This window comes from Myotis daubentonii, chromosome 13 (genome assembly GCF_963259705.1).
Source record: "Myotis daubentonii chromosome 13, mMyoDau2.1, whole genome shotgun sequence".
Taxonomy (NCBI): domain Eukaryota; kingdom Metazoa; phylum Chordata; class Mammalia; order Chiroptera; family Vespertilionidae; genus Myotis; species Myotis daubentonii.
Genome location: NC_081852.1, coordinates 62696688 through 62714752, shown reverse-complemented (window position 1 = coordinate 62714752; position 18065 = coordinate 62696688). Strand labels below are relative to the sequence as shown.

Below are 18065 nucleotides of genomic sequence, written 5' to 3'. Positions count from 1 at the left end.
AGACTGGATAATACTCTTATTTTAAGGGAGGGGAACAGATTACCACCATTAATTTGGGGATATTTATTATTTTAAGCTGGTTATTTTTAAGAAACAGAAGACCCAGAGAGAACCTTTACCTCTCTGTAGCTGCCCCGAATAATATAGCTAGAGGGACCTACTACTCCAGGGGAGCTGTCATCGTATATCAGCGGTTCTCAACCTGTGACCCCTTTGGGGGTCGAACGACCCTTGGGGGGCTGCAGGAGGCAGCTGGTCAATGGTTCTCTCTCATCATTGATGTTTCTATCTCTCTCCCTCTCCCTTGCTCTCTAAAATCAATAAAAATATATTTTAAATTTTTTTTCTCCTGCTATGCTGCTAAGTTATCCTGGCTGAATTTGAAACCAAATTTCACAGGTGAGAAAACCACTCTTCCTCTCCCTCTATGTGAAAGGGTCGTTCGACCCCTAAAAGGGTCACGGGTTGAGAACCGCTGGGGGTTGAGAACAATAGAAAGTTCTGCTCTCTCACATATATTGCCTAAGACCATCAGAAAACACATATATAATTACATATTGTTTTTGTGATTAATCACTCTGCTTTAATTATGTTCAATTTGTAACAATGAAATTGGGGGTCACCACAACATGAGGGAACTGTATTAAAGGGTCGCGGCGTTAGGAAGGTAGAGGACCACTGTCGTATATGAACTCTAGCGTACCATTGATCAAGGTCTCCAGTGTCTCATTGGTCAAGATGGCCCAGCAAACATTTGCTTACCAGGCCTTGGCTTTTCCATCTCCATGTGAATTGCCTTCCTCCCCTTTGCAGTCCCAGACGACCACCCCACGTTGTCCTTAGCTCAAGATGGCTTAGTGCCTGCTCGGTCCTCTGCTCCCTGTTCTCGGGGAGCCCCTGCTTGCACACACACGATTACATTGGGTTGTTTTCTCCTGGTGACCTGTCACATGCCAGTTTGGTTATTAGACCAACCAGCACTAAGGGAAAACAGGAAATTTCCTCTCCCGCACAGACGTGTGCAGCACATTTTGTGTACCCGCTTAGGGGATGTGTTTGAGAGCCTGAGAGATGGGTCACACCCTGCAGAGCTGACGCTGGGCTGAGGAGAGGCCTGAAGATCTGACCAGGATTTGGTTTGGACGCCTGGGTTGGAGAGCAGCATCCTCTCCCCAAACACAGGACATGGGAACGTGCCCGTTAGACACGCTGGCCAGTGGGTGGTTCCGTGTATGGACCTGACACTTCGGAGGGAAGTCTCCCACCCAGCGTCTTCGGATACTGGGAGGCCATGACTTAACTGCAGCTGTGAGACCTGCTCTTCCATGGCAGATTCTAGGGGTTTCTTGTTTTTTTTTTGTTTTGTTTTTTTTTAATATATTTTATTGATTTTTTACAGAGAGGAAGGGAGAGAGATAGTTAGAATCATCGATGATGAGAGAAACATCGATCAGCTGCCTCCTGCACATCTCCTACTGGGGATGTGCCCGCAACCCAGGTATATATGCCCTTGACCGGAATCGAACCTGGGACCCTTCAGTCTGCAGGCCGACGCTCTATCCACTGAGCCAAACCGGTTTCGGTTCTAGGGGTTTCTTGTGTTGTGCTTATACCTGGGCACCTTCTTAGGATGGACTAACAGCTTTCCAGCATTTCTTCAAATTTGATTCTCTGTTTTAATTCTGAGTATTTTGGCTAAAAGAAAGTTATACAGATTTAATATGAACAATAGAAAGTTCTCTCTCATGAGAGGTTTTCCTTTTATTTTCCCCCTCCCCCCACACCCACCTGCTTTTAAATGTTCATTTACCCTCTGGTTTTCTCACCTGTTAAAGGGAGTGGGCTAGACTGTTCTGTTTCTCCAGGCCTACCTAAAATACTATTTTTCTAAAAATCTAAAATTTGGTTTCAAATTCAGCCAGGATAACTTAGCAGCATAGCAGGAGAAAAAAAATTTAAAATATATTGTTATTGATTTTAGAGAGCAAGGGAGAGGGAGAGAGATAGAAACATCACTGATGAGAGAGAACCATTGACCAGCTGCCTCCTGCAGCCCCCCACCGGGGATGTGCCCTTGATCGGATTCAAACGTGGGACCCTTAAGTTTGCAGGCTGATGCTCTATCCACTGAGCCAAACCAGCCAGGGCAGCAGGAGAAGTTTTTACTTGAGGTCAGAAGAGCTTGTGGGATTTGATTTTGGGGTGACTGTGGTTCTGCTGCTCCCTATTTCATGACGAGAGCCCTGGGTTTCTAAGAGCCAGAGGATCCCCTCCGTTGACTCCCTTGGCCAGATTTTAAGTGAACTTTGCAATTTGAACTCACATCATCTATTTTAATTCATTACCACTTGTCCTCATCTCTGATCACCTTCCAAAGGAACTTTGTGACATGTTCCTGCGAATCCTCCCACTGCACTCGGCGCCGTTCTCCTGCGTGTGCGAGCATCTGCTTTCTTAGGGAGGTACCAGCATTCAGGCCTCGTTTCCTGTGATTTGGGGCATTTATATTTCCACAGCAGTGGGGTTGCTAACAATCTGATCAAAGGCAAGGAGGTAAGATCTCCAGAGGATAAGCTGTGTTTGGCATAGTTTGTCATGATTAATAATAGAACATTTAAAAGCCTAATTAGAAACTCTTTTGACTTCCTGTCATTGACTCTCATATTTATTTCTACAGAGGATGTTTTCATAATGGAGTGAGTTTATGGAATAAGTTGAGTAGAAGCTCATCTTGATATAGAATAGATTAGTTTAAATTAAGGATTTATTTCCAATTGTGATTCTCATCTCTTGGCCTTTTGAAAGGGTTATGACTTTATAGCACTATTGTGGGAATAGAAATGGAAGATTTTAACTTGTTGCCATTGGTTAGTGTATGAAAAATACATCTAGAGGTGATTTGTTTTGTCTGCTCAAACTATTTTGGGGATTGCCACGGAGCTTGCACCTACTTGAAGGTACACTTAAAACTATTGCCCTGCCAAAACCGGTTTGGCTCAGTGGATAGAGCGTTGTTGGCCTGCGGACTGAAGGGTCCCAGGTTCCATTCTGATCAAGGGCATGTACCTTGGTTGCGGGCACATCCCGGGGGGGGGGGGGGGGGGGGGGAGGTGTGTGTGTGTGTGTGCAGGAGGCAGCTGATAGATGTTTCGCTCTCATCGATGTTTCTAACTCTCTATCCCTCTCCCTTCCTCTCTGTAAAAAATCAATAAAATATATTAAAAACCACACACAAAAAAACAAAAACAAAAAAGCTATTGCTCGTTTTATTTACGAAGCAGCTCCTGGTTAAGCCGGTTTGGCTTATTGGAGGGCATTGGCCTGCGGACTGAAGCGCCCTGAGTTACGCTCTGGTCAAGGGCGTGCACCTCGGTTGCAGGCTGGATCTTAGCCTTGGTCGGGTGCGTGAAGGAGGCAGCCAAACCATGTGTCTCTCTCACATTGATGTTTCTCCCTCTCTGTGTCTTCCTCTCCCTTCCACTCTCTCTAAAAAGCAATGGAAAAATATCCTCAAGTGAGGATTAACCGAAAGAAAAAAAAAAAAGGAAAGAGATTGCTGTGACTAAACCAAGTTCCTGATGGAACTATAGCCAAATAGTTAGGAGTATAAAGAAAAGGCATTCAGGGTGGTACATAGTTTCCTTTTAATATGCAAAACCAGCCAAGTGAGTTAAACTCTGCTAGAGGAAGACCACCCAGACACTAGCCAGCCACAGCCGCAGCTTCTGCTGCCCACGGTGAAGGGCGTTCTGAACATTCCCACTTAAAACCCACTTTTCTCTTTAAGGGCTCCTGACAGTGTGCAAGCTGACTCCAAGTGCACCCTGACCCCCCAGCATAAAGCATGCTGTGCTCTCACAGCTACCATAGAACTCCAGGGTAGTGGTGGGCTGGCCCGTGTGGGCTCAGGTAAGTCCTGGCTTTTTTTTAAACCATTTGGCATTCTTTTCAAAGTTAGTTACCATTATGGTTTTGTCATAAAATAAAATAAGGCAAAACTTTGAAAACTGTGCCATACATGGGGGAAAAATAAGTCTGTTTTCTAAACATCTACAAGCCAGCTCCATCTCCCGACCAGGAGTTCCATAGTAGCTATGAGGTCCCTGCGAGCTATGCCTGTGGCTCCAAACGCAGGGGAGCCGAAGCAGGTGTACAGCTGCTTGTAATAAAAATACAGCAGTGAATAAACAGCAATACAGGGAGAGACCGTTTTGCATACTCACAACTGTTAATCTACTTTTGCCCACTCTGTATATTAAATTCTGGCCCAGCTACACAACAATAATATACGTGTTTGTTTTCCTTAACAAGTGTATATTTTAGTAGAGGCCCGATGCACGAAATTCGTGCAAGAGCTGGCCTTCCCCCAGCTGCCGGCACCGGCTTCCCTCGCAGCCGGAAGGTTGTCCGGTCTAATTAGCATAGTACGCTTTTATTATTATAGATAACCTATAATATGGTATCTTTCATTTACTCTCTGGTCTTCATGTTTAAAGTCTCCTAACACTTTATCTGTAACTGCTCCACTGCTTAGCCAGGCATGTATTTCATTCCATCAGTTTTGAATTAAAGCCCTAAAAGCTAATCTTCTCGGAGTGGCTTTAGTTGTCCTTTATTTGCCTTCTTATTGTGAATGGGGAAGTGACGGCCATGTCAAAGCACTTGTGAGAGAGGGAGGCTCAGTTACTCTTGGAGGCAGGTGAGATGTCCGCAGCCAGAAGCATCTGGACTCTCTCCTCTGCTAGAACGACCCTGCTTTCCCCGCTCTCTGATGTTGAGATTTTACCGCTGGCAAGGATTTGCTCTTTCACTACCTACCAACTCTTCTACCTTCCTACTTCCCTTTTCTTCCCTAATATTAACGAGTGGTAGAAATGCAATGTTATAGGAGGAACTCAAAGGCATTTTATAAGTTATTTTGCACATATGCTGTTTTACCCCCCAAGTAGAAAACATGTGGTAGCTAAGTTTTTAGGTTATCCAAGTGTGGGCCAACCCCTTTTGAACACCATGGGTACAGGGATACCCTCCTTTCAAGAAACTGCCTAAACTTGATCAGTGGCTCCCCTTGAACGACGTGTAATAGAACATACCAGTAATGAGGACCGGTCCGTGATTCTCTTGTGAAGTTTTATTTGTAATAAATTTACTCACCTTTGTAGCTGAAAACTCTCCAGTAACTGGTGAGCTTTTAATTATGGTTCATGAAAAAAAATACATTCCCAAGACATCAGATAATAAATTGCTTTCCTTTTAAATACTACTTTGTGCCTATACTTAAGTTTGTGTTTTTCATGTTCTGAGAAGTTTGGAGAATTTCAACACTGAAGAATGGAGGGCAGCATCTCTATTCACCCTCACCCTCTGCCGGGGACGTGCAGTCGCACCTGCAGGTTACGCAGAGCTGGGGTGGGGGCGAGCCTTTGTCGGCTTAGGAATTGCACTCTGTCAGCTCAGTCGATACACAGCTCACCCCTGGGAAGTTCTGTTCGCAGGTTTAAACCCTGTATTTGGAGGCAGACGGGGTGACGTTGTAACCAGGACTCGGAAGCCTCTTGCTCACTTGGTCATGCTATGTGGTGTCTGGTCTGTACTCCCTCTCCCCCTCATGCTGTGCTACTGAGTCTCTACTTACAGAAATCCCTCAGAAGCTTTAGAGAGGAAATGAACTCTTAAGCAAGACTGCCTAAGAGGAGCTTCTCAGCGGCGAGGTAGCTAAAAATAGGAACATTGTGATTTGGAAGATCTCCCCTTTCTCCAGACAAAAGACAGAAATTGCTGGTGAGCTTCAGGAGATAAAAGCACCCGTGTGCGTTGTACACGCGCACACCAGTGCGGCTGGCCTTCCTCCGACCTCCTCAGGGCGGGGGTCGGACTTTTCGGGCCTTGGTCCGCTGCAGAAGTGCTGGGAGCATTTCTGTGTCACACCACAGGGTGTTTGGAAGCCCTTTATGTCTTGGGGGTGGGGTTCCAGCTGTCCCTGGCCTTTACATTGAGGAACGCATTCGTCTCCGCTGCTGGGAACAGAAATGCGCCTCATGGATTCCGCACCTGGAAACGTGTGTGGCTGGAAAGGTCATTTCTCTGGGGACAGGGTGTAGATTTCCAGAAGGATTTTTGGCCCCAGAGTTTGGACACTTTCGATGCTGGCTGTTCCTGGCGTACACATGTGATGACAAAGGACAGTTCTGAGTTGAGGAATCATGTTTTACTGTCTTGGTGTTCCTCACGTGGCCTAGCGTAGTGCTCTGCATGTCACGGCACTTAGTGAGGTGGGAATTGAATTCTCATTTTAAAGCTTGGTCATTTTTAATAACTGTGCCATGTCCTACTCCCAGGAATAGCTCTTATTTATCCAATTCCTAATTTAAGAGTGCAGCGACAGACACTGTAGACTACACTGAGCATAGCCTCGGTTAGTGCCAGGACCCACCCGCAGTCTCCTGGGCCTGCAGTCGTGGTGCTTGCCTTATTTTCAGATGTTTGTGGTGCATTTGAAGCTCACCAGCACCTTTATTTTTCTGTTAAGGCTTCGTGACTAGGGTCACTGCCTTCACCCAGCGTTAATTTGTGTTGAGATTAATAATGTGGTTCAGTGGGAATGGAAAGTTCCTTATGGATTTGGAGAAGGTGATACTTGTTTTATCTCTCCACTTGCTGTTTATTTTTATTTATTGATTTATTTTTTAAATATATATTTTATTAATTTTTTTTTACAGAGAGGAAGGGAGAGGGAGAAGGAGAGAGAGTTAGAAACATCGATGAGAGAGAAATATCGATCAGCTGCCTCCTGCACACCTCCTACTGGGGATGTGCCTGCAACTAAGGCACATGCCCTTGACCGGAATCGAATCTGGGACCCTTCAGTCCTCAGGCCGACGCTCTATCCACTGAGCCACACCGGCTAGGGCTCCACTTGCTGTTTAATGTTTTGTTTTAGCACGTTTTTGTTCAGAATCATCCGCTTCAAGTGTTACTGAAGTTTTAATAATTCTTAATGGGTGTAAGAGAGACTTGACTGAGAGATTCTGACGTCAGAATATTGCTAGCTTGCACTTAACATTGAAAATGGTTTAATTGCTCTACGTTGTTTCAAAGCCACCGCAGTGTGGAAGGCTCAGCCCTCGTTTTGAGTTACCTTTGAAAAGGCAGCTCAGGGGCTCCGCGCCCAGTGCCCAGGAAGCAGGCAGGGCAGGCGCCAGGTCTCGTGAGGGCTCCTCTCACACCAGATTCCCGGTCTCCCCCCAACTCCTCTATTCTGATCACTCCTCTGACCCCCACGAGTGGGCAGCCAGCACTGAGGGAAGGTAAGTGCCGCGCCTGATGGGGAGGGGGGGGCAGTTCCCGTTCTGTAAGAGAGTGAAGGGCGGGGAGTCCCCTGACTCTACGTGTGTTCTTGAGGGCATTTAGGCTGTGCCGACCCAGGAAGCACAGAGAAACATTTAGAGTTTAGAGCTGATGCTGCAGGTTCATGCTTTTTGGAGAACAATAGAATGACACTCCTTTCTGTCTTGATGCTGTTTTAGGGGTTGTAGAGGGCGATTTAGCTGCTATCGAAGCCTACAAGTCGTCAGGAGGGGACATCGCCCGGCAGCTCACTGCGGACGAGGTGCGCCTGCTGAACCGCCCTTCCGCCTTCGACGTGGGCTACACGCTGGTGCACCTGGCCATCCGCTTCCAGCGGCAGGACATGCTCGCCATCCTGCTCACGGAGGTGAGTTCAGCAGAAACGCTCTTTACAGGCGGAAATGTGTTCTTTTGCTTTTTTCTCTTGTGTGTTCTTTTTTTTTTTTTTTTATGTGACTAACAGTTCTTACAATGTTTCTCTAAACAGTTCTGAAATGTTTCAGATTCTTTTATCCCCTTTAAAAAGTTATATTAAGCTTGAGACTTAAACAGTATATAATTTTTAAGGGTATATGCTTTAAAACAGGACATTTTGCCACAATATTGAGTTATACTTGACTTAAAAACTGGGATGTATCTGTTATTCATTCCACTAACAAATATTTATTGAGGACCTACCATGTGCCAGGCACTGCTAAAAAAGGGGTATGACCTTGTACACATTTACAGTTCTCATTGAAAAAGCCACATGTAAGTGAGCCCACGCAGTTCAAACCCGTGTTGTTCAAGGTTCAACTGTATATTGAAATACAGTTATCACAATGCTAAATCAAATCTGTGATATATAAGAAAATGCCTTTTAAATTTAGGCACAAGGTTAGTAAAAATGTAGGATTTAAATTTAATTAAAATTGTTATTCAAGTTCATGGGACCTTGCCCAAGTTCACAGCCCAAAGTTAAGGGCTACTGGCCTAAGGAGATGGTTGAGTCCTGAGGTGGGAGAGGCCAGAGGTGGGGGCAGGGTTCAAGGACATTCATGCTCCAGGGCAGGGCGCAGGGGACGGCGAGGCCAGCCTCCAGCTATTGGCAGCTTTCCTGTTTCAGTCCAGTCGTTTTTTGGAAAAATTCCCCAGGTTTTCGGAAAGGGACTGAAGGTTGGCAGATTGGAATAAGCTAATTTTAACTTACTTTTGGGATTCATTTTAACACTGGTGTGAAACAGGCAGTTATTTTCTGAGCATATTTAATATTTGGTTTTATATAAGTGTCACAGACTGGGTTTCTGGAGTTAAGATGTAGTGAGGATTTCATTACATCAGGTTAGTGCAGTGGTCGGCAAACTCATTAGTCAACAGAGCCAAATATCAACAGTACAATGATTGAAATTTCTTTTGAGAGCCAAATTTTTTAAACTATACAGGTAGGTACATTGTTATTAACTTAATCAGGGTGCTCCTAAGCTGGCCTTCGCTAAACACGTCCTCAGTCTGATTGAGGTACGTTCGCTGAGGTCGACCCCTTCCAACTCTCCCATCCACACGCGTCTTGTATACTTGTTTCGTCTATCTCCTTCCGTTCATCCTCTCTATATGTCCAAACCATCTCACATACCTTTCTCAGTCCTCGACACTACATCTTCTTTCACTCCACAACGTTCCCTAAAATTAACTTAATAAACTTTACTTAAAGTTTTAAGTCAACTTCGCACTGTACTTGCGCGCCCGCACGTGGTATTTTGTGGAAGAGCCACACTCAAGGGGCCAAAGAGCCGCATGTGGCTTGCGAGTCGCGGTTTGCCGACCACTGGGTTAGTGGGACCGAATTGTCATGGAGAGTTTCAGAATGATACGACGGGTGGCTGCGTGGGGGATGCAGGGTGTTTGAAACTGTTCACTTCCCTTAATAGCAGTTACAGTTGAGTTCTCCGCACATATTACCTAGATGAGATGATCCGTAAAGCTTACACTCTGGGCGGCTTATCAGAAGATTGGGACCCTCCGTTCGGGAAACCCGCTGGGTCGTGGCTACAGTCTGGCCACCCCGGGCTCACGCATTTCCTCCTGTCGATACCAGCCTTGACCCGGCATTTTCTGCAAGCCAGGAGCCCAGCTTCAGTGGGAAGTGACAGCTTTCCATCATCTGTTGCTGTTGGTCATTTAAAAGGAGAGTCTAGCCGTTCCCGGCCGGCTCTGTGCGGTGCTCACTGCGCCAGCGCTCCTGTTTCTCTCCTGAGGGCCGGGCTTCCAGCGTTTGCTGTCTAGTCTGTTCCACCCGTGGGGAAGCCAGGTGCTTTGGTAAAAATCCAGAATTATAGAGATGGGGAGGGCCTTGAAGTCAGCAGGAACTAACCCTTTATAAAGAGCGTGTTTGCTTTATTCCAGGCCAGGGTACTTGAAACAGTCTCAGCAGAGCGGGAGAGAGGAGTATTTCTGCGTTTCCCCGTGAGCTGGAGTTCCCTGTTTTTAAGAATGTTTTTATTGGGGGCATGATGGGTAGTCTTAATGTAGGTTGTGTACTGTCCTCCCTCCCCTCCTAGGATGAGCCTTTGGGAACAACACCATTTTACATATGTTTTCATATGTGCATCTTTGTCTATTTCCTTGGGAATAAATTCTTGGGAATTACTGAGCCAGAGGCTAACTGGCTGTTTTCCTGGAATGATGTACTGACGCCCCCTGCACTAGTAGGGAAATTATACCCATACCCAGTGCAGTTTAAAATCAAAAAAACGAAATACCACCTCCGTTCCCGGGGATGCTGGTAAGTCCTTTGGACACTGGTGTCTTCTGCTCCTGCTGGCACGGGGTGCAGAGTTACGTGTCTTTTGTGTTGAAGGTGTCTCAGCAAGCAGCCAAGTGCATTCCCGCCATGGTGTGTCCCGAGCTGACGGAGCAGATCCGGCGGGAGATCGCAGCCTCTCTCCACCAGCGGAAGGGGGACTTCGCTTGCTACTTCCTCACCGACCTGGTCACGTTCACGCTGCCGGCAGGTGACTCCACGTTGCAGTGGGAAAAGACTTTCCACTATTACAGTCATTTTTCATGTCTAGAGAATGTTTCTCTCAGGAAGCTATTATGTGTGCATCTGCAGTTACTTGACTCTCCTGTGTTTACTGGAAGTGACCAGTGCAGGAGCCACTGTGAACTTACAGTGGACCTGGGAGGAGGACAGCCACTGGTGACTGACTGCTTTGTGGGCCTCAGATATTTTAAAAATCTGCCTAACTCATTTGTTTTTCCCTTTGGCCTTATTTTAAAGTATTATCAGTCTACTTTTTTTCTTCTTCTTCTTTTCATGCCTAATATTTTGAAATTAAGAATCAAGTTGTTTGCCCTAGCTGGTTTGGCTCAGTGGATAGAACATTGGCCTGTGGACTGAAGGGTCCCAGGTTCGATTCCGGCCAAGGGCACATGCCCGGGTTGCCAGCTCAATCCCCAATGTTGGGCATGCAGGAGGCAGCCAATCAATGATTCTTTCTCATCATTGATATTTCTATCTCTCTCTCCCTCTCCCTTCCTCTCTGAAATCAATAAAAAAATATATATTTTTAAAAAAAGAATCAAGTTGTTTGAATCAAAGATACTGGCATTCCTTTGAAAGGATCATTTACTTTCTTGTTGCATTGATTTCTATATCTTTAAAGCAACTTTTCATTTTTCATTCAATAAATGCACCAAACACCAAAAGTTTCAAAAGTATATTCCATCTTGGTTCTGAGTGTTTTCAGCTTTTATATTCAGGTGTGAACAGGAGCATTTACAAATGGTAGGAGATAATAACTAAGCCTTTTTAAAAGAATATGTTTTTATTGATTTTTTGAGAGAGAAAAGGAGAGGGAGCTGCCTCCTGCATGCTCCCTACTGGGGGATGGCGCCTGCAGCCTGGGCACGTGCCCTGACTGGGAATCGAACCAGCGACCTCTTGGTTCATGGGTTGCTCAACCCCTGAGCCCCGCTGTGTCAGGGCTGGTTAGTAACTTTTATAAGAGGGCTCTAAAGTCTGAAAAATTACAGGCCTGCGCAGAGATTGAGAATGTGGGAAGAGAATAGATGAAACTTCGTGTCGTTAATTATTATTATTTGAATATCAGATAGCCTTATTATTTTTTGTCCTTTTATTTCATCTTTATTGAGCTGTGATTGACATAAAATGAACAGATATTTAAAGTGGCAACTTGGATGTGAGACATAGGAAGACTTCCTAAGACTCCTTTTCTTTGTAGATATTGAGGACTTGCCTCCGACGGTCCAAGAAAAGGTGTTTGATGAGGTGCTGGACAGAGATGTTCAAAAAGGTAGGCGTGGAGCAGCGTGTGTGGGGACCCCATCCGTTCCAGTAAACTCCGTACTTGGCTGTGTAGTAGTTTACTGGTAGTTTGGTTTGCAGTCGTTTAGTGTATGGTCAACTTGTTTTATTTCTACTTAAATTAAAAATGTAAAATCCTTAATAATGTCATATTGTGCTGCTAAAAAGGCTCGTTCTCTTAGCTGTGATAGTGAACAAATAACAATTACTGGTTTTCAGCTTCTTATTCCATATGACTTTAGAAAATCAATTGTAAAGAATTTAACTAATTAACAAATAATTTAATCTAGAGCCACAGCTGTTTGGGCTACTCAAAAGGTTTATATTTCACCTGACGAATTTATTTAGCTGTTTATTCGTAGATTATACACAAACCCACTAACACCTGGAGAATAAGCTCTCTCCTCCATCGAATCGCTCTGAAGCAGGTGTGACACGAACGTGCTGTTTCCTCCCTCATTAGAGCTGGAGGAGGAGTCTCCGATCATAAACTGGTCCTTGGAGTTGGCTACGCGCCTGGACAGTCGGCTCTACGCCCTTTGGAACCGGACGGCGGGAGACTGCCTGCTGGACTCAGTGCTGCAAGCGACCTGGGGCATCTACGACAAGGACTCGGTGCTTCGGAAAGCCCTGCACGACAGCCTGCACGACTGTTCCCACTGGTGAGCGCGCTGCCGAGCCCGCCCCGGGGCGGGGGGCGCTGCTCGTCTGGTCCAGGTTCTGGGGAAGCTCAGGGAGAAAAAGCTTGGTTTGGACATGGAGACACTGGAACATCTCAGTGGTTTTTAGACCTTTTTGCCGAGCTTTAAAGTAGAGATACCGGAAGGTGTAGTAGGAGCCTTATCCACTAATACGGTCTTTGCTCATGTTTGTAAGTGGCTATATTTCACTCACCTTCAAAAGATAGTTGCCATTGTATTGTGAGCGCTTTTTCTTCCGGAGGCGCAGGTGGTTTTCAGACCAGTTTTTTATGTTGCAGTACAGCTCCGATAAAACAAGTTTACCCACTGAGGGGGTCAGACACTGGAAACGATGCCTGTTTCTGAATCAGTAGTTTGGTCTTTACATTTATTTGACTTAGGCTATTTTCTTGGTTTTGTGCATACAGTGTCATCCTATCTAATAAAAGAGAAAAATGGTAATTGGCGTACGACGATACCCTTTTCATTGGCTAATCAGGGCTATATGCAAATTAACTGCCAACAAGATGGCGGTTAATTTGCATATGTAGGCACAATGCAGGGAGGCGAAAGGGAAAGCAGGAAGAAGCCCCCTGCCACTGACAGTGATTGGAAACCCAGGGGGGAGCTAAGAGCTGGGGGGCAGGACAAAGGCGGCCCTGGCCAGTGATAGCAGGAAGTAGGGGTGGAGCCAGCGATGGGAGCTGGGCATGGTCGAAGCTGACAGTCCCGGGAGCTAGGGGTCCCTTGCCTGGTCCTAAAGCGAAGCCCACAATCGCGGGGCCGCTGCAGCTGCGGGTCCCCGCTGCCCGGGCCGGACGCCTAGGCCAGAGGCGTTAGGCCTGGGCAGGGGCGGAGCCTGCAACCACGGGGAGCTGGGGGTCCCCTGCCCAGGCCTGACACCTCTGCCAGAGGCCTCAGGCCTGGTCAAGGGGCCGATCCGGTGATTGGTGATCGGAGGGTGATGAGGGTCAACTCCTCTGGCCGAGGCATCAGGCCTGGGTGGGGGGCGGAGCCGGGGATTGGGGGGATATGATGGTCCCCTTGCCCAGGCCTGAAGCCTGGGTCAGAGGCGTCAGGCTTGGGCGGGGGGTGGAGCAAGCAATCAGAGGGAGATGGGGGTCCCCTGCCCAGGCATGATTCCTGGGCCAGAGGCCTCAGGCCTGGGCGGGGGCCAGAGCCAGTGATCGGGGGGAGATGGGGGTCCCCTGTCCAAGCCTGACACCTCTGGCGGAGGTGTCAGGCCTGGGCAAGGGGCCGATCAGGCGATTGGAGGGTGATGGGGGTCTACGCCTCTGGCAGAGGCATCAGGCCTGGGCTGGGGGCAGAACCAGTGATGGGGGGAAATGAGGGTCCCCTGCCCAGGCCTGACGCCTCTGTCAGAGGCGTCAGGCCTGGGCAAGGGGCAGATCCTGCGATTGGAGGGTGATGGGGGTCAACGCCTGAGGGCTCCCAGTATGTGAGAGGGGGCAGGCTGGGCTGAGGGACACTACACACACACACACACACACACACACACACACACACACACACACAGTGCACGAATTTCGTGCACCGGGCCCCTAGTTTAGTTATAAATGAGAAAATTGAGACTGAAAGAGGCTAAATTAAACTTACCATTGTCGAAGGTAGTAAGTAGCAGGGGTCATTTAAAAATGTACTATTTTCCCTACCTCAATATCAAAATGTGCTTTTTCTGTCACACACCTACCTAATTGAATGCTGACACAGCCGTGACCATGGCCTACGCCAGGTAACTTTATTGCCTTAGTATCTTCACTCACCAGCTGTGAGTTTGTGTCAGTATGTAGGGCGACATGAAGCCCATGAGCCTGTGAACTCCACGGGAGGTTTCGTTGTCTCTCACTGTGGAAGTGTCAGGGCCGTGAGTAGCCTGACAGGTAGAAAGCACGCGGGGAGCACGCACCGGGTGGACACCTCTCTAGAATCAGAGCAGGGGCAGCACGCTGGTTCCTGAGCCCGGTCACCGCTGAGCGAATGCGCTGCCGTAACCGCCTGCAGGCGCGGGGAAAGCCCTGGCAAGCCCGCGTGGTGCCCAAGGGACGTGTCAGCTCCCGGAAGCGTGTCCCTCAGAAGGGATGGTTCTCGCCTTCCCTTCACTGAGGCCTTCGCTCTTCGATGCTCTTGGTGTAGCTCAGAGTTTCTGATTTATAGACAGATTTTCTCTCTAAAGAATTTTCGACGTTTTTTGTGAGGCAGGAGTATGGCAACAAATTCTTCCAATTTTTGTCTGAGAAAGTCTTTAGTTCTTCCCTTTTGAAGGATCATTTCACAGGGGATGAATCCTAGGTGGTGTTTTTTTCTCCAAACTTTAAAAATATTTCATTCCATTTCCTTCTTGTCTGCAAGGTTTCTGAGGGTGAATGGGAAGTAATGAATTCTTTGCCTGTGAAGGTGGGTTCTGGGCACTGTAGTTTACAGGTCTGCCTTGGAGGTTTCGTTCAAGAACTCTTCTTTAATTTTCTGTAGTTTGAATACGATCCTGCCCACTTAACGTCTTTCTGGCATTTTCCTCAGTGTTTTCTTAGCCTCTTGGGTTTGTGGTCTGACATTAGTTTGGGGAAAGTCTGTCATTAGTGTTTCAAGTATTTCTTCTGTTACTTCCATGACGTTGCACAGGCATCTTCTGCAGCCGCAGTTGTTCGGAATTCTCTCTCTCTCATTTCCATTCGTGTTCTCGTTCTTTTCCGCTTGGCAAGTTTCTGTTGTCACGCCCTCCAGCTGCGGGCGTCTCCTCAGGGGCGATCCTCCGACAGGCCCCTGGGAGGCAGTCTTCCCCTCCGCCTCGGGTTCTCCTCAAGAGAGCATTTTTTCTCGGCTCTCGCTGAGGATTGCCAGCTCTGTTGACATGCCATCTGTCCTGCCCGCTGTCTGTTACCCGTCAGAGCCCTTAGCATATGAATCATGTTGTTTTAAATTTTAAAAGTAACATTTGAAAGCATTATTCCTATGTTTGTCTAAGAATTTTACAGTTCCAGCTTTTACATTTAGTGTCTTATGATCTGTTTTGAGCTGATTTTTATTGAAGGTGTGAGGCAGTAAAACCATTTGCGTTGCTTGTGGGTGTCTGACTATCCCGGGTCGTTGATGGAAGAGACTCTTGTTTTCCCATTTAATTGCTCTGGCTCTTTTGTTGAAAATTATCTGACCATAAAAGTAGAGGTTGTTTCTGAACTGTTTTCTTGCTGTTGACCCGTCTGTCTTTAGCCAACATCAGACGGTCTGATGATGGGTAGCTTTGTGGCAAGTTTCAAGATCAGGAGGTACTGCTTCCCAGTCTTCTTCTTGCTGTTCTGAGTCCTTTGGGTTTCCATAGACATTTCAGGATCCATAGGATCAGTTTCTGCAGCGTCGTCCTCGGGGACTTGGGTCGGGATTGCCTGGCTCTGGGTGGAGCTGCGTAGCACCATCAGGTTGACGGTGCTGAGTCACGGACACGGAGTGGGTTTCTGAATGTTAAGCCAAACTCACGTTGCTGTCCCACTGGTCATCGTTCCTGGATTTCGTTTGGTTGTCTGTTCTTAACGACCCGGGTAGTTTCAGAGTTTATGTCTTTGTGGGCGTGTTTGTTTGACTAGCTTATTTTTTAAAGGACATATTTTTGGCACTTTCTTGTCCTACAGTCTTCTTTGAGGAGTTTTGAATACCCCATCATCATTTACTTTCTGGCAGATGTAGCGATCTCATTTATAAAATGATTCTAGGACCTAACCAATTAATTTCCAACTGTGCACATCTTTTGGTTTGTAGCAGCTTCCTATGTTTTTGATATTTCTCCGTGAACTTTTCAAAGCAGGGTATTTGTTATTGGCGCATTCAAACATACTTTTGCATTTCTTAGGTATTTTAAAAGAGGGATATCCATATTTTATTTTTAAGACACTTGACATTAAAACTTACACTCCTGGTAAAAACCCACCTTGATTACCTAGAGTAGAGAATTCTTTCTAATCAACCAAGAGTTAGACCCTGTCACATCTGTTTCAGTCGTTTTAGAAAATCTAAGCTACAGTTACTTCCTGTTCAGAGTCCCCATGCAGCGCCTGTGGAGACACCGTGATCCTGCCGCACTGCACTGCTTTGTGTGTGTGCACTGGAACTTTAAACAATAGCAGCAGGGATTCCCATACATACAAGAAAAGTACCTGGGTTTTTAGGTCTTTACTATCAGCCCGGTGCACGAATGTGTGCACCTGTGGTGTCCCTCGGCCTGGCCTGCGGGATCAGGCTGAAACCGGCTGACATCCCCTAGGGGTCCTGGATTGTGAGAGGGTGCAGGCCAGGCTGAGGGACGGCCAGGGAGGGATGCGGGGGGTGGGCCAGCTGGGGAGGGACTGTAGGAGGGTTCCAGGGCGTATTTGGCCCATCTCGCTCCGTCCCAATCAGCCGGACCCCAGCAGCAAGCTAACCTACCAGTTGGAGTGGCTGCCCCCTGTGTCATTAGCATATTATGCTTTGATTGGTTGAACTGATGACCAGACATTTAGCATATTAGGCTTTCATTATAGAGGGTGAGAGAGAAAGTTGATGTGACCGGTTAAATGTCTGTCTTTACTTCAGAGGTCTTCGCTGGCTTGTTTTGTAAGACAGTGAATCACGATTTTGAGCATAATTATATCTTGGTTTGCTTAATTTTATACTTGATGTAAAGAACAGTAGATTTCGTTTTTAGTAATTCAGTCTACCAATGACCCAGTTTGATTTTCAATCTTCTTAACTTATTAGGCTAAAGTATTTAGGGGAGTATTAAATATAAAGAAGGAATTGTTTCTGTAGATAATCACAGAGAAATCATTCTGTTTAGTGCGAGAAATCTCAAGGAAGTTGCTTTGATAGTCTCAGGAACACGTGGCGTTTCCAGCCTGTTACAGTGACCAGGCGTGACTGCCCTGCACTCGTGGAGGAAGGCCTGACTGACTGGGTTCAGCCTCTCAGAGGATTTTAGTGTGGTTTTTTTTTTAATTTGTAGATCAATAGTAGACAATTGAAACGACTGTTCTCATCTCTAGTGTTGGAAATTTTGGTGAAGATTTGGTGGGTAGTGAGCCAGATTATGTCTGAGGATGTGTTAAAAGATGGCTGCTAGCAGAGTGGGAGCTTTAATTTGAAAAATATATTGCAAGCCAGGTAAAATGAATAAAAGGGGTAATCTTTTCACTTGAGATGCTTAAAAACTACATTAAATAAATGATTGGACAGTAAACGTTCTGTTTATAGAGGCATATTTTTTCCTGTCTCACTTTTTCTAGGTTTTACACGCGTTGGAAAGATTGGGAGTCGTGGTACTCTCAGAGCTTCGGTTTACATTTTTCCCTGAGGGAGGAGCAGTGGCAGGAAGACTGGGCGTTCATCCTCTCCCTCGCCAGCCAGGTAAGAGCTGTGGCGCCTGCCGTGAGCATCGGCCGTCGGCCCGGACCCCGGATGCTCCTGGGGAGCCACGTGTGGTCATTGACTCTGCGGCCGTGGAGGTCCCGCCACGGAGCGGGAGCGACCGCTTCTCACTGAGGGCTGCGGGCTGTGCGGTGACGCCGGACTGGGATGACGAAGCACTGCGTGTGTGTGTGTGTGTGTGTGTGTGTGTGTGTGTGTGTGTGTGTGTGTAAGCACCGTGTGTGTCTAAGTACCGCCTGTGTGTAAGCACCGCGTGCGTGTAAGCCCCACGCGTGTGTAAGCTCTGCGTGCGTGCGTGTAAGCACCGCCTGTGTGTAAGC

The 18065-nt window shown here is 46.9% G+C and overlaps 1 protein-coding gene across 4 annotated transcripts in view; it reads left to right on the top strand.

Annotated features, from left to right (window-relative positions):
- The window catches only part of ZRANB1 (zinc finger RANBP2-type containing 1), a 47540-nt gene that overhangs the window by 25780 nt on the left and 3695 nt on the right, over positions 1-18065 (top strand). For 2 of the 4 annotated variants that reach the window (XM_059661768.1, XM_059661765.1), the window contains exons 3-7: positions 7527-7714; positions 10160-10337; positions 11571-11642; positions 12117-12315; positions 17604-17724. In XM_059661768.1, coding sequence (XP_059517751.1) covers positions 7527-7714; positions 10160-10337; positions 11571-11642; positions 12117-12315; positions 17604-17724 — 758 coding nt within the window. The remainder of the gene's footprint in view (positions 1-7526; positions 7715-10159; positions 10338-11570; positions 11643-12116; positions 12316-17603; positions 17725-18065) is intronic. The other 2 variants (XM_059661766.1, XM_059661767.1) reach the window with 2 other exon arrangements.